General features: G+C 39.8%; 1 protein-coding gene across 9 annotated transcripts in view; it reads right to left on the reverse strand.

Annotated features, from left to right (window-relative positions):
• Positions 1-418: 418 nt before the first annotated feature.
• Positions 419-20,589, reverse strand: part of EDRF1 (erythroid differentiation regulatory factor 1) — a 33,197-nt gene continuing 13,026 nt past the window's right edge. For 7 of the 9 annotated variants that reach the window (XM_088670433.1, XM_088670432.1, XM_088670431.1 and 4 more), the window contains 14 exons: positions 19,934-20,045; positions 18,875-19,135; positions 18,257-18,328; positions 18,009-18,159; positions 16,756-16,944; positions 15,516-15,716; positions 14,172-14,390; positions 12,094-12,317; positions 10,865-11,023; positions 9,967-10,116; positions 9,357-9,510; positions 9,039-9,154; positions 8,562-8,728; positions 3,557-4,472 (listed from right to left, as the gene is read on the reverse strand). In XM_088670433.1, coding sequence (XP_088526559.1) covers positions 4,301-4,472; positions 8,562-8,728; positions 9,039-9,154; positions 9,357-9,510; positions 9,967-10,116; positions 10,865-11,023; positions 12,094-12,317; positions 14,172-14,390; positions 15,516-15,716; positions 16,756-16,944; positions 18,009-18,159; positions 18,257-18,328; positions 18,875-19,135; positions 19,934-20,045 — 2,347 coding nt within the window. In that variant the 3' untranslated portion in view covers positions 3,557-4,300. Of the gene's footprint in view, positions 687-3,556; positions 4,473-8,561; positions 8,729-9,038; positions 9,155-9,356; positions 9,511-9,966; positions 10,117-10,864; positions 11,024-12,093; positions 12,318-14,171; positions 14,391-15,515; positions 15,717-16,755; positions 16,945-18,008; positions 18,160-18,256; positions 18,329-18,874; positions 19,136-19,933; positions 20,046-20,589 lie in introns of those variants that run through there. The other 2 variants (XM_088670434.1, XR_015950213.1) reach the window with 2 other exon arrangements.

The following is a 20,589-nucleotide window of genomic DNA, read 5'->3' on the forward strand; positions in this document are numbered from 1 at the left end:
CACTGGTTACATCCACACTGAATTAGAATAATGCTCTCTATGTGTGGTTACCTTTCAGTTAAGAAAATTCCATTGGTACAGAATGCAGCAGCAATAATGCTTGTGGGAACCAATTCTGTACTTCCTGCCTGTTTCATTTCCAGGTCCATTTAAAGTTTCAGTTTTGAACTTTTAAAGCCCTCAAAGTTCTAAGATCATGTTATCTCAGGCATCCCCAAACTTTGGCCCTGCAGATGTTTTGGACTACAATTCCCATCTTCCCCGACCACTGGTCCTGTTAGCTAGGGATCATGGGAGTTGTAGGACAAAACATCTGGAGGGCCGCAGTTTGGGGATGCTTGTGTTATCTGAAGGACCAACTACACCCCTATGAGACTGCCAGGCATTCAGATCAACCTACAAAGTTCTACTGTGTGGCCTGTCAAAATGTTAAGACAGGTAGCAGGGAAATCCTCCCTGTAAACTTTACATTTCTCCATTTTATTTTTTGTTGTACTTAGACCAATTCAGAATCATGGACAATCTCTCTCGCTGGTTCTTGGTCATGATGGTGAAACAGAATAGCAGTGGAATCTCGTTCACTACGGCAAATGGCACACTGCCATACCAACCTCTGTCTGCCTTCTTCCATAACAAGCAGTCCATTGGATGGCAGTGACTGTCGCCTCCTCTTGAGTCTCATGTTGCTATTGTGGAATTCAGAACAGAAGATGGAGACAAAACTAGAATTAGTCGGCTTTGTTGACCTTCATTCTTCCCTAGCAATCCCAATGAGGATCAGCCACCACTGTGGAATACTGTTTTGCCCAAACTTGCCTCCAAAATTGCCACAGATGTAGGATAATATAGCAAGAGAGGATTATCAACTCTAAGCCCTGTTTGTGAGCTGTACTGTGCAAAGTACAGGTGGACCTCTGGTCTGATGGACTTGGGTCTTTTAGTTTTCATAAATCAGAGGGAGAACTTGGGACAACTGCTGCACCACCACTGGGGAATGGAGTTGTAACAAACTGCTCCATTTACTGCCTTACTAACATATTCATGTAGACAGAAAAGAATGAAAGCATGGATGTCCCTTTCAAAGCCACTTCAGATGCCTGAAGAAAGGGAAAGGGGCCTCCATTTACTTTGCAGTCAGTTTCTGTTCAGTTCTGTGTTGGAACTACAACATTTTGTCTGTGGTTAGTGGTGAAATGTTATTCGTAGAGAGCTGCTACAGCATTCTAAAACCTTGTCCTGTCTAACATGATCAGCTCTCTACCAAAGGCAACAATACTAGATAATCTGTGTACTTGAATATCGTGGATTTTATTATGCCCCTGGGATTGTTGCCTATATGCTGGATAGCAAAATGTACAGCCATCATTACTAATTAAAAGAGATTTAACAGGGCTCATCTAACAGAAAGAAAAGTTAAAGGAAAATGCACTGATTCATTTAGGCTAGCTCACATAATGGCTCTTAATAAATGCTTAGAATATAAAGGAGAAACCAATGCTGTCTTACGACACAGAATGAGGCCATAGAAGAGCATTGAGCCTACACATCAGTATCACCTCCTAATTTGCTCAGACAGAAGGCATGATGCCTGACTACCCCAGTACAGAGCAAAAGAAAAGGTACATTACACTGGTTATTTAGTGCTCTGGCTTGGGTAATGACAGTTCCTGCTGTGTAATTTCTCTTTGATGCCAAAGTGCATTAACTGAGACTAGAGGGGAGAGAATTGCTGCTTATAAAACATAAGGGACAGAGTTTATAGGCACTAAAGCAATTCAACTGTTTTGCAGTCAGTGGTCAGCATAACTCTATGCTCCACACTGCTAGAGTCAGGCTAGGTAGAATGAATTCAATCCCTGTTATATGCCCAATTATTAGTGAGCCTCAAAGCAATAAGTGTTTTGCAAGACAGATTCCCTGCAAACTGGTCAAATATAAGGCCTGAAAAAAATGAGCTACAAGATTTATCAGAATCTTTTGCAAGTTAAAATGGCTTCTTGAACAAGTTTTATATGCCATTGTTACTCTAAACACCCCCTGGATCCAGCTGACTGGAAATGGTTAATACAGTATGTAGTTTTACTTTGGTTCTCTTTAACCTTTAAATAGGTGAAGGATATAGGTGATGGTTTGTTACACATACGTTGTTTAGTCGTGTCCGACTCTTCGTGACCCCATGGACCATAGCACAGTTAAACCAAACAGTTGGCTTCCTCATAAAAGGAAAATGTCAGCATGCAACAAAACATCCTGTAGCTATGTGGCTGTTAATTCACTCTAAAAACTATAGCAGAATCTCTCTAGACAATAGCCAAAATAATAAAGTTATCTACAATAGTTGGAAGATATTTCATACATATAAACAATCACTATTCCTCTGCTTGACATAAAATGCTGAATATCAAAAAGATGGCTCTCATTAAGAGGATAATGTAGGCAAGACGCCACCAACAGAATTATAAAGTAGTTTTATTTGTTGGCAGCAAGAAAAAAATAAAATAGGGATATAGAAAAGAGAATTCCTGGATGCTAACATCCAGGTTTGGGGCAAAAACTCCAGCAGGTTATATGCAGAAAATTAAAGTGTGGAAATACAGGCTGCTAGACATTTAAAATACGTCCTTGTGAGTTTCAAAACTTCCCTCTTCCCCTAGCATAGAAAAGACACACATTTGGTTAAGTTAAAAATGGTTTACTTACAAACTCTCCAAGGGTCAGGTTCATGTGCTTTTCCATACAGTAGTCAAAAAGGTTGCACAGACAGTAAAAATTGGTTTACTTACAGCGGTGAAAGTTCCTAAATTATTGGTATATGAACCCAAGAAAGTAAGAGCCATGAAATCTGAGCTTGGAACAACTTATTGGATCTAATTATATCCTGAGCATCTCCAGGTGGTCCAGATAAGGACTATCTTTTTGAAGCTGCAAATTTAAAACATAATTCACTGAAATATCTATATAGCTACTATGTAGAAAATGTTTACAGAATCAGGTTGCTAATAACCATCATAGTGTAGCCTTTATAGAAGAAACCATGTTCCCTTGGCTGCCTGCAGCTTTCCACACCGCTCAAGGGTTCCCCAAACCCCAAGAGCAAAATAAAAGTTAGGATCCAAGCCAATGAGTCAAAATGACTCAGAATAAGATGAGAGAACTATTGGTTGGTAGCTCATTCATATCATGCAGTGAGTATCTGGACCCAATTAGAACATGCAAAGACATCATAGGGTCACAATTTTGAACACTGCATATGATGCATAAATAATACAGGATAATATAACCTCATACACAAGAGAAGACAAACCAGGCAACAGAAAGTGATTCTGTGGAAAAGTAAGAATGAGCAATCTTTCAAGTTACTCTGAATATTAGGTTAGGCAAAATGGTAGCCATTTGCAGAATGATATTACTGTGCAATGCAGGAACAGTATTTCTTTTTAAAAGAAACTTGTGTTCCCTGATGGTGTTACAAACCTCTACAAAAGAACCAACACAGCAACCTTTGTATGCACCGATACCTTTGAGGTTTTCTGGGAGGAAAATGAGACAACAGAAATTAAATGCTGACCAGTGGGATAAAATTTTAATAACATTTCTTCAATATACAACTGTTTATTCACATTTCTGAAAAAGTGACAGTGAGGTACAAACAAGCCCATTGCATTTCTCAGAGTAATGTCTATTTTAAGTGATTGCATTGAAGTGCAAAAGGCACATTTTTGCAGGAATCTGTAATTGTAATGTTATGGTTTTAATTAATACTGCTGGCACGTGCTTTTCACGGACGTTTTGCTTAGCAGAGAATGCATAGAGGAAAGAAATAGCAAAGGGGACTTTTGCTGTAACACAAGGGTGGGGAATCTGTGGCCTTTGAGATGTGACAGGACTCCAGTTCCCATCAGGCCCAGCCAATGCAGCCAGTGGTCACGAATGCTGATGGTTGGGAGTTCAACAACAGCTGTAGGGGCCCATGTTCCCCACCCCTGGTGAAACTGAGTAGGTGTTAGCAAAACCATTCTGCTTTGCAACAATACAAAGCCCATTGCAGTTCAGATTAAATAAACTAACTGTACATTTCTATTTGAGCATTTAAAAACAAACCCAGAAGTGTAAAAACAAAAATATTTGCTAATTCAAAACAGCATTCAAAGAGTAACAATAGTTTTATTTTCCAACTGTACAATCTTATAAATATGGAACAATATAAATAAAGCAGGCAATCTATGGAAGAGAACCACAAATCCCTTTTTGAGCAAGGCACTGATTCAATGGTTGCAACATGTACAAGCATTAAGGTGGGTCACTGAATTCCCAGATTATTGCCTTCATTATCCCGAGTCAGCTTTTCCAATAAGTTTAAAACAACTTCCGTTCTTTCTAGCAGAGTCAGGTTTTTATTTGCTGCTGATCGCAAGAGAAGTGAATAAACATTCTTATTGGTCTTAAGAATTTCTTCTTCTTCACTGTTACCTCTGGAAGAAAGGGGGGAACTAGGTTAATCTAGTATTTGATGCATAAACAAAGTCTGCAGATAATGACTTGGCTTCAACAGAACAATAATGTGTGTGAGATCCACTTTTATTTGTGCAAAGAGAAGATCCCCTGATTTACACATATTCCCCCTGCCAAAAGAAGCCTCTTGTGTCACATCCTTTACCCTAGGAGCAGCTTTCTTTGGGGTGGCAGAACTCTGCTTGCAGTATGTTGGATCAAAACCTATCCACTTTTAGACTTTTACCACTACCACATCCTCCTTAATCATGCAGACACATATTAGCATATTCTTTCCCTTACCTCTATCATAGGAAAGTAGGTTTAAGTGCAAGGGAAGATCCTGTACTGTGAGCAAATAGAGGGGAATTTAGCTGAGCAGTAACCCTTGGGAGTCAGCAGGACCACAATTCATCCCTACTTCCCTCCTTGCCACCTAGAGCAAATAACATTCATCCTGTTTTTCATGTTCTCATCAGTGCAACTCAAAAGTGTGCAACACTTGCACTTTCCGAGTGATAATGGAATCTCACTTTTGTCAAGGTTGAATCTTTCTGTTTATTCCATTCTCTTTTGATAGCAACTTCTTTTTCAACTACAGTGGTACCTTAAAATTCCAATTAATTCTATTAGAATATCCAGAATTAAGCATTTCATTTAATAAATGTTTTAAAACGGTTTCATTACCAAACAGCACAGTTATTTTATAATTGAGAGAGCAGCTATTTTATCCATGCATTGCTCTATTATAGACGGTTTATGCATTGATATTCCACAGATGGTGCATATGCATTCCAAGTGATACATAAAGCTGGTTAGTAGTTCCCAATATCTAAGCCTCCTAGTTAAACATCCCATTCTGGAGATACCACTCTCCCCACCCACCCACCCACCCCAATTTGTCTGCAGCTACATTCTCATAGTTAAAAGCTTCAGGTGTTGCAAACATTTAGCAGCAGGGGAGAAAACACAATCAAATGTCTGACAAGGCTTACCTCTTTACACCCCTGATCTTTCACTACAGAATTATTAACTCAAAGGGTCCATTAGAAGCCTCACAATGGAGTTGAAAGTGACCTTAGCTCTCTAAGGCAATTTAACTTTCTGAGCACACATACAACAGCACAGTGACTATATATACCAATGTGCTTTGTCCTTTATAGCAATTCTGTTCTACTTCCCTTCGTGTCCTCTTTTCTATTAGGGATGCCTCTCTTTTATGAACTGACCAAAAACATTCTGTAGTGATCACATTGTGACTTTGCGATTCAACTGTGAAGGAGCACACAACCACACACACAACTTTAGAATTATGCTTTAAACGGTGTCTGTTCATACATTCAGCTGCAAACCAGTAACTCCTGAGTCATTGTGTGCATGTGTGAACTGGATCACCACATTCAATATTAAGTTGATTCCCCTACAAAATGCCTAACAACTCAATCCTACGAGGCCACGGTATTACTAGCTGGTAATATTCCAGCACCGACACACAGGAAAAAGGTAAAGGACCCCTGGACAGTTAAGTCCAGTCAAAGGCGACTATGGGGTTGCAGTGCTCATCTCGCTTTCAGGCCGAGGCGGTGTTTGTCCACAGACAGTTTTCTGGGTCGTGTGGCCAGCATGACTAAACCGCCACTGGCACACAGAGGACCGTGACGAATGCCAGAGCACACAGAAACGCCGTTTACTTTCCCGCCGGAGCGGTACCTATTTATCTACTTGCACTGGCATGCTTTCGAACTGCTAGGTTAGCAGAAGCTGGGACAGAGCAACGGGAGCTGACCCCGTCGCAGGGATTCGAACCACTGGCCTTCCGATCGGCAAGCCCAAGAGGCTCAGTGGTTTAGACCACAGTGCCACCCGCGTCCGACACATAGCCACAAGTGGTGACCACACACTCAGATCCAACCACAGTTCCAGGCAGCAGCAGTCTCTGGCAGCTATATTACTACAGTGGCCCTTGTTCTTGTTGATATATAGAGGTACTATACAACAGCATCATTTATCATTACTTATTGAACTTTAATTAGTTGATTTTTTTAGAAAAATTAACTCAAAGTGACAAAAAGATAGCATAAACAAACATAAAACTAAAACAGAGTAAGATCTAAAAACTCATTCGTATTTATAAAAAGGCAGGACTATGACATCATACCCACTGAGGGAGATTGAAGATAATAAAATGTTGGTTAATAAAGGATAATTATAGCATGCAGGCAAAACCTATCCTTTGAGCAGTATTCTCTGTGGCTACATTTGGATGAGACTGATTGTCCGGCTTCATTTCAATCAGGGTTTAGACATGGGTGATGCACTGAAACTGGCTTGGTTGCCCTGCATGACAAGCTTTGTCAGGAAAAAACGGGTGTGACCCTGTTGAAAATTGTGCTAGTGATCATGTTATTGTTGTATGTTTTGTGTGTGTGTGAGAGAGAGACAGAGAAAGAGAGAGACTGATTTAATACTGGATCACTTTGGGTTTTGTTTCTTCTGTTTTAATTATAATTATGTTATTTTCTACTTGTTTTATACTCCTGCAATCACCATGAAACCATTTTTGTCTATAAATAAATATGGTATATGGTAATAATAAATGACAACATTATGAGGTTGAGGAAAACTGAGCACGGATATGGCAGAAGTAAAATTCTGATGTGGCTCCAGCTACAATGAAATGTCTACAACACCCTTCTTGTGTCATTTTTGGAAAGCTTGAAAAATTAACGTTTAAAAATAATGCAGCTGGGGTTGATGTGCATAGGCTTTAGAAAAAGCTAAAGAGAATTACTAGTAATTCAAAGAGTAGAAAACACAAAAATCTAAATATTTTTAACGACATTATTTGCCTTTCCAAATCTGCACAATATACTACAACATGAACAATTACAAGTGCTAACATATTACAGTATATAGTAAACGGGTTACTCTGAAAAAAAACACTATGTTTTGGCCTTCTGTATTTATACTGCCACCATGTGGAGACTCGGAATTCTAATACAAAAACTGAAAAAAGAGAAGCACAGCAAACTCTCTGCTATTACTCTGTCCTGTCATGTATTGATCGTCTTGCCCCATGAAGCTTCTTTACACTTGGAATACTGCAGTTGCTATACTACATTTAGCACACATGCCAACACAGCTTCAGAGCTTTCTAAGTCAACAATTCCATGTGGATAGATTTGTAAATGACTGACACTTCAAGCTACTCTTGCAATTTCCTTGCACAAATAAAAATCAAAACCCCATTTTCTTTTTGCCTAGCTCTATGAACATAACATAATCTTAAAGCTGGGAAAACAACAGATATTTTGTACTATCTACCAGCTCTTACATACAGAGTGAGCTTTACCTCACAGCAACAGCTTTACTCTCTTTTCCTCCCTCCTCCTCCTGAGCTGCAGGCTTATTGTAAGTACAGGTAAACAGAGCTTGCTTGATCCTTGTAGGCACCATAAGCAATGGTAATGCCTTTCTTACAGAAATATCAATCCCAATTCTTCTCCATTCCTGACTGAATACATGGTATCACCACAAAAGGCTGATACACAAAACATTTTCCCAAATATGCCAAACATAAAACTACAGTGGACGCTCGGGTTGCGAACGTGATCCGTGGGTGCGCAACCCAAAAAGACACAACCTGAAGCACCTGTAACCCAAGGTATGACTGTAATACAATACACCAAGCATATCCTACAGGTCGACCGCGATATACTGGGAATAGATCGCAGTCTCTTGGAAGTTGGACAGCCCTGCAATGCACAATAGGCTTAAAAGGCAAAACAAAGTTCTTGGCTGGATCTCAATATGCTCTTCAAGGAACGAGTCTTTTACACATTATTCTACAGGGTTGTGCAAGAAATGCACAAAAAAACTAAATCCCCAAATGGGTCTGTTTATGTAGTACTACTACAAACCTCACCTGCTATAGCACCGAGTGAGCTCTGCAGAACAATGCTATTGCTACTCTTTTTCTGTAAATGATATAGATTGGATCCAAAGCTCAATAAAAAACAATTCGTGCAATGCAAGGAAGTTAAGAGAAATAGTACCATGTACTGACTTACCCAACTTTCCTTTTAGTTGATGTAAGCAGTTTGATGGACTGAAGGAGGAGGAAAGACAACCGAGACTCAAATATACCAAGGAGTTTTACAATTTCCTCCTTATTGAGGCTAGTGGATGAGTCTTCAGCAGGCACATTTTCCACATTGCTTTTGTTATCCTCAAGTCTCTAAACAGAAAGGACATTTATGAAAATGGTTCTCTAGTCTTAACAAAAAAGCACTGTGAGCTGCTTTGGGGAGAATCTTTGGTTTTGAAAAGTGGTATACAGATTTGCTATAAAAAAAGGGTTAAGTATCAGCACATGTATGCAATTATGTAATTATAGGGAAATTTAAAAAAAGCTGCTGGGGGGTAATTAAAAATACAGACATTAACACAACCATTCAAACACACATTTTTTACTCAATTCTAAACCAGTGTAAACAATCATGTAACATGACAGAACCACAGACATCTCAAAAAATAAGGTAGTTTACCTGTTCAAATTCAGCAACAAGTTCCTTTCTGATGAGCTGAAACACAGACTGGGTCTTTATCATGATATCCAAAGCCCCAGACAAAGTCTTTAGTTTTCCAGCACTGCTATTTTGACCTAGAAGTAGATAAGAATGATATTAATATACTAAGTACCTGTCAAATACAAAATTCTTTGTCTAATAATATTTTGAGTTTAAGACAAGTCCAGTGAACCAATTAGCAAATTCTGTTTCATCCCAGGGAACTGCTGTTCATCATTTATTTTTGAAAAAAGTTTGGATAATATTTATTCTGAATAGAGCAACTGTTCAACTTACTTGCCATCTGAAATTCTGCAAATGCTACTCTTTCCAGCTGTACACGAAGAAGCTCACATGGCACATCCTTCAGGAGGTGAAAAAACTTCACAGCTTTACTGTAATGAAGATCTACTAGTACTCTATGCTGTTTCCGCTGATGTTCATCACCAACCTTTAACAAAAAAAAATTTGTTTAAAATTTGTTCAGGTGAATAAAAAGCAGAGTTTTATGTATTATGGTAAAGCATATCCCCCCTTTAACAATGCTTACTACATTACTGCTTTAATGCTTTAAATATGTTTAGAAACTTACTGGATGTAGTAACATCTTCCTGCCAGAGTACCACACAATGATGCTACTGCTGATGTATCAAGGCTACCATAATTACTAAGAATAAAAAGCCAATAGTGTAATGCAGACATTGATGTGGCCATAAATCAACAAGTCAGAAATTCACACTTTAAAAAATGTAACAAACCTTTATCTAAAAAATAAAACGCAAAGCCCCTCTGTTTATATACACACACACACAGACAGAGAGAGAGAGAGAGAGAGAGAGAGAGAGAGAGAGAGAGAGAGTGCGCACTATCAGAGACACATTATTGTAGATTCTCTTTGGACAAATACCTGGTTTCTCAAACAGCTGTGATACATGGAAGCCAGCCTATGGTGAACTGTAGCTGCTCGGTACTGGCAAAGGGGCTGCCGTGCAGACACTGTGTCAACATCACAATATTTCAAGGATTTCATCATTGACTCGCTAACTTCTTTTTCTATCTAACACACAAAGAAAAAGCTTTCAAAATTTGTAATATCAGTACCTTGCGATACATGGATTTCTCAAAATAGAATATTTGGCATTATTTATTTTGATGGTTCATGAATAAGAAAAATTAAGAAATACTGCTCCTACTCCCGTAACATTAATAATAATAATAATAATAATAATAATAATAATAATAATTTATTATTATTTATACCCCGCCCATCTGGCCGGGTTCCCCCAGCCACTCTGGGCGGCTTCCAACAAAAGTCCCGGCTCCGATGCCTTCCGGAGGCTGGGGCTTAATCCGTTCTAGACAAGGAAAAACACCCCCTAAAGCAGCAGGGCCTTCACTCTGATGCCTTCGCAGAGGCCAGGGAGCGCTCCCCAGCCTCCGCGAAGGCATCGGAGCGAAGGCCCTGCTGCTTTAGGGGGTGTTTTTCCTCGTCTAGAACGGATTAATCAACTTCCCATTACTTTCAGTGGGAAAGTTCGCTTCGGTTTATGAACACTTCGGTTTATGAACAGACTTCTGGAACCAATTGTGTTCGTAAACCGAGGTTCCACTGCATAGCGAAGAAATACTTAGAAACCATTCTTGCAGCAATCATCATGATCACCTACTTTTTCTATTGATGATTCAAATGCTATATTCAGCATGAATCTGAGTCCTTCCTTTTTTCTATTTTAAGTGCTACAGGAATGGTTAGTTCCACACACACACACACACACACACACACACACACACACACACAATATTACCTGTTCTTGAGCCTTTCTGGATAAGGGAGCATAATCCTGCAGCAGAGTTGCCATAGTAAAGTAGGTGGTAGACAGCTCCCAGTTGACAGAATCCCAAACAGCAGGATGAACTTCTCTTTCACGCAGGGACCTCAAGGCCTTCAGATAGTAGTCAACAGCCTACAGAATTCAATCATTGCATAGCAAAGTAAGTTGTTGACAGGCTTGTATACATTACTAATATTTACATCAAGGCGCATAGTAGGTACTGAATACTTTTTATTGGTTCTGAATACAGGGTGTCTGCAATAATTGAACAGCATATAACCTATTATCAAACATAATTATCACTCTAGTATTTTAGCCCCTCTGGCAGCATGTACACTGATAAGTGAACATTTTCACAGATATCTTTCATATTCTCCATACATTGTCCAATGAACTCCATTGCAATCTGAACCTCCTATACTCTCCCCCCCCCCATGCTGTAAATTTTATAAAAGTAAAAACAGGCTGAACAACTGTGAAAAGTACATGTCCACTAACCATGGTCTCTATTGTTCCCCTCAGTATCAAGGGTTTAATTCTAAACAAGAAAGTTTTGATTAACTTGGTGAGACCATGTCGGTTCAGAATATTTACTTGCCTATTTACACTAGATTACTCAAATAAGTATTAAGTAACATCAGATGAGTACCCACAAATGTTTTAGCTGCATCTTTCATGAAGAAGGCTACAGGGCATGCAAAAAAGCATAACCAAAAAAGCTAAGAATGTATGAGCCTTGCTGGATTAGACCACAAAGTCTCATCTAGTCCAACAATGCGTTCTCATGGATGCCTTGGGAAAGCAGGGCATGAACACAATAGCCACCTCTCATTACAACTGAGCTGCCACCGAGAGTTCTGTAAGATCCTTAACTGACATCACATTATTCTCATGAGTAGACCAATTATACAAGCAGTAACTTGTAGAAATGAGCCAGTTGAAAAGGAATATGAAATGGATCTTCAGAGTGAAGATATTTAAAAGCTTATTTCATCCCTATTCTAGTGAACATTTCTTATATTTTTGGAACTAAACTTACATAGGCATATAATCTAAATCCAAGGCAGAAATACTCAATAAATATTCATTTCAAAAAAGCAACATAGGATTTCTGTATGTTTAGGTATCCACCAATCACAGTAGAGACCTACTCTTCTATCTAGGAATTGCAATCAGCTTAAGATGATCGGGGTGGGTGTTACCTTATTATAATAAAGAGCCTCTTCATGGGAAAATTCTCTTTTGAAGTCTACTGCAGCAGCACAGTGAGCATGAGCACAAATCCGCATTAATCTTCCCATATTACACAAGAGAAGAGCAGCATTGGTTGCATCGTCAATGGATTCAAAGTTTTGAATCCCTTTTTCGAAACAAGAGAAGCTTTTCTTCCAAAGTTGCTGTTCTGCTGCAGATACAGCTTTGTTCTCTAAAACAGTAGAAAGAGAAAGAGGTACATTTTAAGAAATCAGTAGTATGTGTACTTCCATGGATTAGGTATTTTAATGCCTTTCTCAAATTCAAGTACAGTCTTTCTCCTCAGAAATATGGCTTCCAATATGGCTGCCAGCAAGAACTGTAGTATCTTATTTATAGTGGCTCAAAAAGTGCTACATTAAAGGACGTAAATGTAATTTTATAGAACCCATATGGAAAATTGCCTCCAGAAAGGGAAGATGCCTCCAAAGAGAATATTTCACCAACTGCTCCAGCATTAAAAAAAAACATTTAAAAACAAAGTGATACTAGTTCCCCCCTCACTATAAAAAACTAATTATATTCAAATTTAGCAAAATCCTGTTGAAGAAACTAGTGTTCAACAGGGAAATCCATTTTAAATCTTCTTCTTTATTAAATTTGTATACTGACCTTCATCCAAATGTTCACAACATACAAATACAAAATGAGAACACAAAATACATAATAAAACGAAAGCAAACCAATAACCCTGCCTCCCACAAACACACTGAAAAGCCTATAGAATGCTTAATCAGCCAAAGGCCTGGTTATAAAGAAACATTTAGCCTATATGATTTTCTATGACAATCTTCCCTATGGTACATATTCTGTTCTACCTTTTCTGCACAATGTACAGTCATACCTCAGGATACGTCCGCTTCATGTTGTGTCTTTCCAGGTTATGGACGCGTCAAACCCAGAAGTCCCAGAACGGGTTACTTCCGGGGTTCGGTGTGTCCGTGACCTGCACGCATGCGCAGAAACGCTAAATCGCTATTTGCACATGCACAGAAGTGCGCAGATTAGGTGCTTCATGTTGCGGCCTTTTCATTCTGTGAACAGGCCGCTGGAACGGATGCCGTCCGCAACATGAGGTACCACAATATTGGTCATATTTATGGCATACAGACTGGAAAAAAACAAAAACAAAATCTAGGCCTATAGCTTAAAGTCAGCACCATTTTAGAGAGAGAGAAATGTTTCAAATACTTATTTTAAGTTCAAATAATTCCAAGTGTTAGTGCCAAGCAATTGTACAGGCCAGAGCAGATGTAATGCAGCCTGTCCCTTACCTATGATATAGGGATGGCACAGGGCTGCAGGGCCACACACTGCATCTGTTTACCCCACCACACAGCAAAAAAAGTTCAAATTTATTTGTCAGTTTTTAAATAAATTACAAGTAACCTAAACATTAGCAATGATTACCACTAATGCAAGTTCTGTATTAAGCTAGATTTGAACACAGCTTGACATTCAAGGAAAGTGTCAGGGGGGGAGGAGGAGGAGGAGGAGGAGGAGGAGGAGGAGGAGGAGGAGGAGGAGGAGGAGGAGGAGGAGGAAGAAGAAGAAGAAGAAGAAGAAGAAGAAGAAGAAGAAGAAGAAGAAGAAGAAGAAGAAGAAGAAGAAGAAGAAGAAGAAGAAGAAGAAGAAGAAGATCTTATCCCCTGTTCCCAATCACTTTGCTGTAGTTGACAATGGTTATGTTAAGTCTGCACCAGTCCCTTGTGATGGAAGTGGTTCCATCTCCACTGCAGGGCTTTTGTTTCAATTAGCTTTAGGATATACAGTATATGGCAGTTTCCAAAAACTGAATTTGCTTTGTACTGCACAATAAACCATGATTAGGTTAGCTCTACCATATCTTCCAATTCTAGTCTTCTTTTCAAATAATTTAAGTCCTATATCTAACAAAAAATAAAACACCAGTAGAAAACTATCTCTCTCTCTCTCTCTCTCTCTCTCTCTCTCTCTCTCTCTCTCTCTCTCTCTCTCTCTGTGTGTGTGTGTGTGTGTGTAAATAGAAAGAGATATATATACTTGCCCCCTCTTTCACTCTGTAAAGCAGCAGCTTGGTTCATGTAAAATACTCCAATTTCATTTCGGATGTTACCCATTCTCTTCAGCACTTGTGTATATTGTTCTGGATTCTGCCCTTTTAAATTACTAAAAAGCAAAATTTCATTAGCTGCCTCATAGCATTTGCAGCTAATTGAAAGCTGGCATTCCAAATCTGTAGACAAGTCAGTAGCCCAAGAAAATACTAGAAGAGAAAATTAACACATCACTGTAAATTTTTGCTATATTGCCATTTCTGAAGAACCATAAAAGTGTATTCGAAACAATTGACAACAGCCATTCAAGAGATTATAATGTGTGTATAAAGAATTTTACAGCTTTTAAAAGCTCTGCAAAATGGTTTTGTTATAAAAATACTTCATATTGATTTAATTTTATGAATGCGAAAAAACCTTTCTGTGACCATTTTCATTTTGAGTCCTGTCTGGAACATTGCTACACAACAGTCTCAAGCATTCATTACAAAGTGATACTATATGGTTAGAAATAATGAAATTCTCTCTATGCCCTATTCGGGGCAAGTGGGTGTTCAGTTGTGGGGCCACACAATTAAGCACACAGAGGCCCTTCTTTTTACATGCTGAAAATGGGGCATGGTGACAAGGGCAGGACTAGCTCACATGGCCCCATAACCCCCATTCCTCAAAGGTGTAGAGCAATTGTCTGAACCCTGCAGCTGTGAAGCCAACACCTGTACTCAGTAGTTTAAGCAGGGGGCATCCAGAGAGTGAAAACTACCATTCCACAGGGACTTCAGCACTGTCTGTAGTTGTCTCGTATAGTCTTATCCCCACTGTCTGTATTTAGATGCCATGGTAATTTACAGTTTAGTGAGATCTTTAGCAAAAAACCTGCTGCCAATGGATGAAACCAACAAGGGTCTCCATCCTCTGCCAACAGTGATACGTTTTAAAGTTTATGCAAATATTATTTTGGTCCAGGGCATTTGTCATGTCTTTTAAGAAGACAGGGCAAGGGAAGAAGAAGGGATGGGATCAGTGGCATCTTGACCAAGAATACTGACTCCACCTGCAAATGCCTCTCTCCCATTTTGAACAGGACCTTCCAAAATCTATGCTACAAATATATACAACCCAACCTACAACTGCGTTGATGCCCCTTATGCTTTTACCTTTACCTTTTGGTTGCACATGTATCCTTTGGTTTTAAACATTGCATTATTTAATGTATTGCTTTACAGATTGTTGTGTACAGTGATCCTGTACAATGAAATGTGGTATATAAATATCAGGAGTAAATAAAGAACCAATTAGCTGAATACACTGTAATTCAGACACTAAATCATTACCTTGGCAACTGGATTCTCTGTGAAGACTATGTAGTATTTCCTGATCTTCTTTTGTTTGATAGTTATACTCTTCAAGATATGCAGCTCTGTTGTTTGCATTCTGGGCCAGCATTAGTTGGATATCACCACAAAGAGTTAAACTCTGACAAAGAAACAGGAGTACTTCAGAAAGCATGTTCGTGCAGAGGCAGCAATATGTATCTAGTTGGAGGGAAGTAAGAAAGGAAGCCAGTGAACAGAATGCCTTTTTGATATGAAGCCATACAAAGAAACTGTGCACATGTATGGTCTTTTCTGTGAACTGCCCTGAGACCTCCAGGTATGGGACAGTATATAAATTCAATAAATCATCATCAACAACAACAACAACTTCTGGAAGCATAAATGTATGCATGCTTATTTATACAACTTCAAACTTGCCAGCTTAGATTGCCAGTGCCAAGCACAGCTGTGTTCTCAAATATTATAATGACAACTGTACATTGGCTAGAGCAGGGATTGTCATCCTGGTCCCTATCACCCACTAGTGGGCGTTTCAGGATTCTAGGTGGGCGGTAGGGGTTCTATGGCACAAGCTGAATCCTCCTTCCATCGAGCACTGGTGGGCGGTAAGGAAATTTTACCATCAAGAAAGATGCAATAGTGGGCTGTAGGTATAAAAAGGTTGACTACCCCTGGGCTAGAGCAGCATTGCACACCCAGGTTCTGAGGCTATATCACCTCTTCTTTTCAGCTTTTTATTCAATGTGGTAAAATACATCACATATTCCTTGCAATCTCTCTGAGGGCACATGAATTCAAAATACCGGAGTGTAGAGGAAATGTGCTAGAAGTGTGGTTTTAAAGAAGGCTTTAAAATAGTGCTGGGAAATCTCCAGTCTGTAGGCCTTATTAGGTCTGACCATCTTAGGTCAGTTTCTAAATACGTTAACTACAAACCGTGGATTACCGTATATAGCTGACTTCTGTAACTAACCAGTGTTCAATACACAATATTTTGTCTGTATGTAACAAGTCATGTGTCATGGAAGGTGAATCTAAACTCCGCCAAAGTTATTTTCCCAGCCAGAGGAGGAGGAGAGGAGGGAAACATGCAAGTCCAAAGTGCATAGCAGCTCCTTCTTGTTCATGAATGTAGAGTGCAGACATAGGCTGAGTATTATAACCAATTGTCATTTTATATCATTTATATCATTTTATATCTAGAACCTACCGGTACAATAAAAATATTCCAACTTACCATGGCACTGTAAAGCTAGTTTTATGTACCGTAATGCTCTCCCATATTTCTGAAGACTCACAGCAGCATCAGAGAGAACATAGTAAGCCTTTGAGGATTTCAAGATCAGCTGAAGTTTCATTTTGTACTGCCAGGATCCAGGGATCATTCCTGACTGACTAGAATGTTTAACTTCCCGAAATGAGCCCACTATAATTAAAGAAATAAAGCAATTCATTCTTAGGGATCTTTGAGTTAAAATTTAGGATGTGAACTGGTAAAGGTTAATTATAGGAACTTATGTATCTTGGAAAATGGTGCGTCCGTTTGTTCTCTATAGGTTTAGCCACCTCTCAACATACTGTTGTCAAAATTGGCAGAAGGGTTCCCAGGGTGGGGGTCTTCACTTGACATTTGGAGACCGGGCACCATTTTGAATCAAGATGGCGGCCAAATTGTGACTTTGGTTTGACTTCACCAATTTTTGGCATGATGGGTCCAAACTCACAAATTGCCCTACCCATTTAAAAATCACATTTTTTTGGTTTCTAAAAATTCTCAGGCAGCACTGGGCCTTAGCTGCCAAGTGTCCCGTTTTTCGCTGGAAACCCCCAGATTTTAATCCATTTCCCACTGTTCTCCCGAATGGAGAAAAATCCCGTAAATCCCCCAAATTTCCTACCTACCAGGGAGCCTCCATTTTGGGTGCTGCTCTTCCCATGTGTGGGCACCGAAATTGGGCAGAGCAGCACCGGAGGTCGCTTCTACGCATGCCCGTTGACCATCTTGGTGGTGGCCGCATGGCGGCGGCAGTCTGCCGCCATGCGGCCACCACCAAGATGGCCGTTGCCATGCGGCCACCACCAAGATGGCCGCCAGGCATGCATAGAAGCGACTTCTGGTGCTGCTCTGCCCGATTTCCGGTGCCCACACATGGGAAGAGCGGCCCTGGAAGTTGCTTCTACGCAACCTTCGATGCCGTGCCGCTGCTGATCCCACATTTTTCAGCGGGAGACTTGGCAGGTTTATAACCCCTCTTTCCTCAACAGCACAAATTAATAAAATTAAACATTTATTAATTAAACATTTATTAATAAACAATAAATACAATAAAGCAGCCATAAAAAACTGAAAGAGCACAGTAAAAGGAAACACCACCAAAAATGTTAACTTTTTAAAAAAGGGAGCTGCTATTGACGACCAAAAGCTTCCATCAAAAAGCTTTTTTTTTACCATTCTACTAAATTTGAGAAGAGGGAGTGAGACAAGCTTACTTTTGTCTAAAAACAAGGCCATCTGCTTTTCAAGACACTCAGGTCCAACACTTGCTGATTCATCTTCATACTTTAATGGAATGGGAGTGCTGGGATCTGCTGCAGGAAGATCACTTTCCTTCTTGATGCTGCTGTCTACAGATTTTAAACCCTGTTTTAAACAAAAGAAAAAGCCTTTTAGTTATTATTGCACTTTCAAAGGACGTTTGGATAAAATGCATTAAAACAATTAGTAAAGCAAAACTTACCTCAAGAACATAGTTGAGCACTAGTCTGCACCTTTCTTCAGTGTCATGGCAAACTGGAAATGCACAACTAGGCTGCACAGAAGACAAAAGAATACAGCTCCATTGAATCAGAAGAATTCAACAGAAATTCCTCTCATCAGAAGCCATTAGAGGAATAATCAATGATTATGTTCTCAATAAAGTTAACTCTTTAAAAAAGGCTATGGATTCAGGCTTTCAATATTCTTATTAGGATATAATGAAGCTAAGCTAATGACGACTGACTGAAAACATTTAAATGAGCACCATACTGCAGCCGCATCTATTTTCCCAAGACCTACTGCCCTTCATGAAGTTTGACCCTGGCTATTTTCCTCAAAAACATCAATAAAAAAACCCCAGATCTTCAGAAATTGTGTAAGAAAAAATATTCACTTTCCATATGGAAGACAAAATACATATATACGGTGAAAATTTCCTACACCTTCCTCTATGCCTTTCTGGACTTGTGGTGATAGCTGGCATTTGAGGGAAAGCTTTACCTCATACTAATTTCCCTGGCAAAGGTATTCTAATTAACACGATTATGTCTTATTACAAAATATAATCTCAATCTTAATTGAGCCATTTAACACTTACACGTATTTGATGAGTAGATTTGTATTTTTCAGGTACAGACAGTTCTCCAACTGATTTTATTACAGCAACTGCTTTGTTGTCATCAGGAGGATCTGAACTGGTACTATAGGAACCATTTTCATCACTATCAGGCATTTCCTCTTCCTCCTCACTGTAGCTTTCATCAGAATTACCATTTAAGGGGAACTCACCACCCTCTTCTTTTTTTGGCTCATCAAGCTGGAACAGTTCCGAGAGCATGTAGTTTGCTGAAGCAATAATCTTTATTCAGAAAAAGGGAAAGATCAATTCAAGTGGTTTCTCAAAGTTATAGACACCAACATTTTTATGCCTTTAAAAGTTTTATGCCTTTAAGAGTTAAGGAAAGGTAGATAATGTGAGGAAGAAAAAAATGGAGCCTGAGGGGCTAGGAAAGGAAGCCTGGCTGGCGTGTGGGAGGGGAATAAAAGAACAGCCAGGCCTTTTGGGGAGAGAAGCACAAGATCCCAGATTCAGTCGTTGGCAACTGCACTTAGGGCTCCCCTGTCGGAGAATCACTGGCAAGCAATATAGGCAATACGGAATGAGATGGACCTGACTTTTTAAGAAAGACAGAGATTAAGCAACTTTTTTGATCACCCAGTTTTCTGCTCCAACAGAAGGCAAACCACCGTTTACAGAAGCCAAATTTCCCTTCTCTCTTGGCCATTCAACTCACCCCTCCCCAGATCATCACCCATACCCAAATACACACCCTGTATAAAGCATGTGGCTCTACCTATTGAACTACCTAAAACGGGAGTGCTTGAGCCCAAGGTTCACATAATGCTAAATGCACATGGTTTTGGATTTCTCCTGAAACTGAATAGAGCAAGAGAGAGGAGAGAACATAATGAATTTTCCAGATGCTTTGCTTAGGGCATATGGAGCCTATACTTGTATAATGGAATCAAATGATTAACGCATAATTCATTAACTATTCTGATGGGGTTAGTTGTGACCTCTCTCTCTCTCCATGAAGTGTTTTCCCTTTAGGTGTCACAGGTATCGGGAACATTTGCCTCACAATACAATTCTTACCTGAGGATGTCTACCCTTGTCCAACAACTTCACACAGTTAAGGAGTAATGTTCTGATAGTCCCATAATGCTTCCTGTTTTGGTTTTTCTTCAACATCATATTGCAAGCAACTCTAAGAGAAAGTAAAATGAACAGAAAGCAAACTATAAAGGCTCTCTCATACTGACCGTGCAACATCTACTGAAACAACTGTTATCAATTTTGTATTTATTATTTCCAAATTAGCTAGTTTCATATATGGTGTGTTATATTAAAGATTATTTCAAAACACATTCCCAGAAAAAAATCAATTTTGCCTTAGTTGCAACAAAGGCTACATCAGGGGTCCCCAGACTTACCGGGCTTTGGGCCGGTTCCCACCGCGCTGATTGCGTGGCGGGCCGGAGGGCGGGGGAGTGCGCGCCCGTGCGCATGCGCACGGGCGCTTACTGGCGCGCTTCCAGGTCGGAAAAAGCGCCGGAAATCGTTTGTGCGCATGCGTATGGGTCTCCCCCGACCCGGAAGTGCACCAGAAATGACCTCTTCTGGGTCGGGAGAGGCCCATACGCATGCACACAAAGGATTTTCGGCGCTTTTTTCCGACCTGGAAGAGCGCCGCCGCACTGCGCGCCGTAAGAGCGGGCGGCGGCGAGGGTCGTCGTGGGCTGGATTGGGAG

The sequence above is a fragment of the Zootoca vivipara genome, chromosome 5 (genome assembly GCF_965207765.1).
Source record: "Zootoca vivipara chromosome 5, rZooViv2.hap1.1, whole genome shotgun sequence".
Taxonomy (NCBI): domain Eukaryota; kingdom Metazoa; phylum Chordata; class Lepidosauria; order Squamata; family Lacertidae; genus Zootoca; species Zootoca vivipara.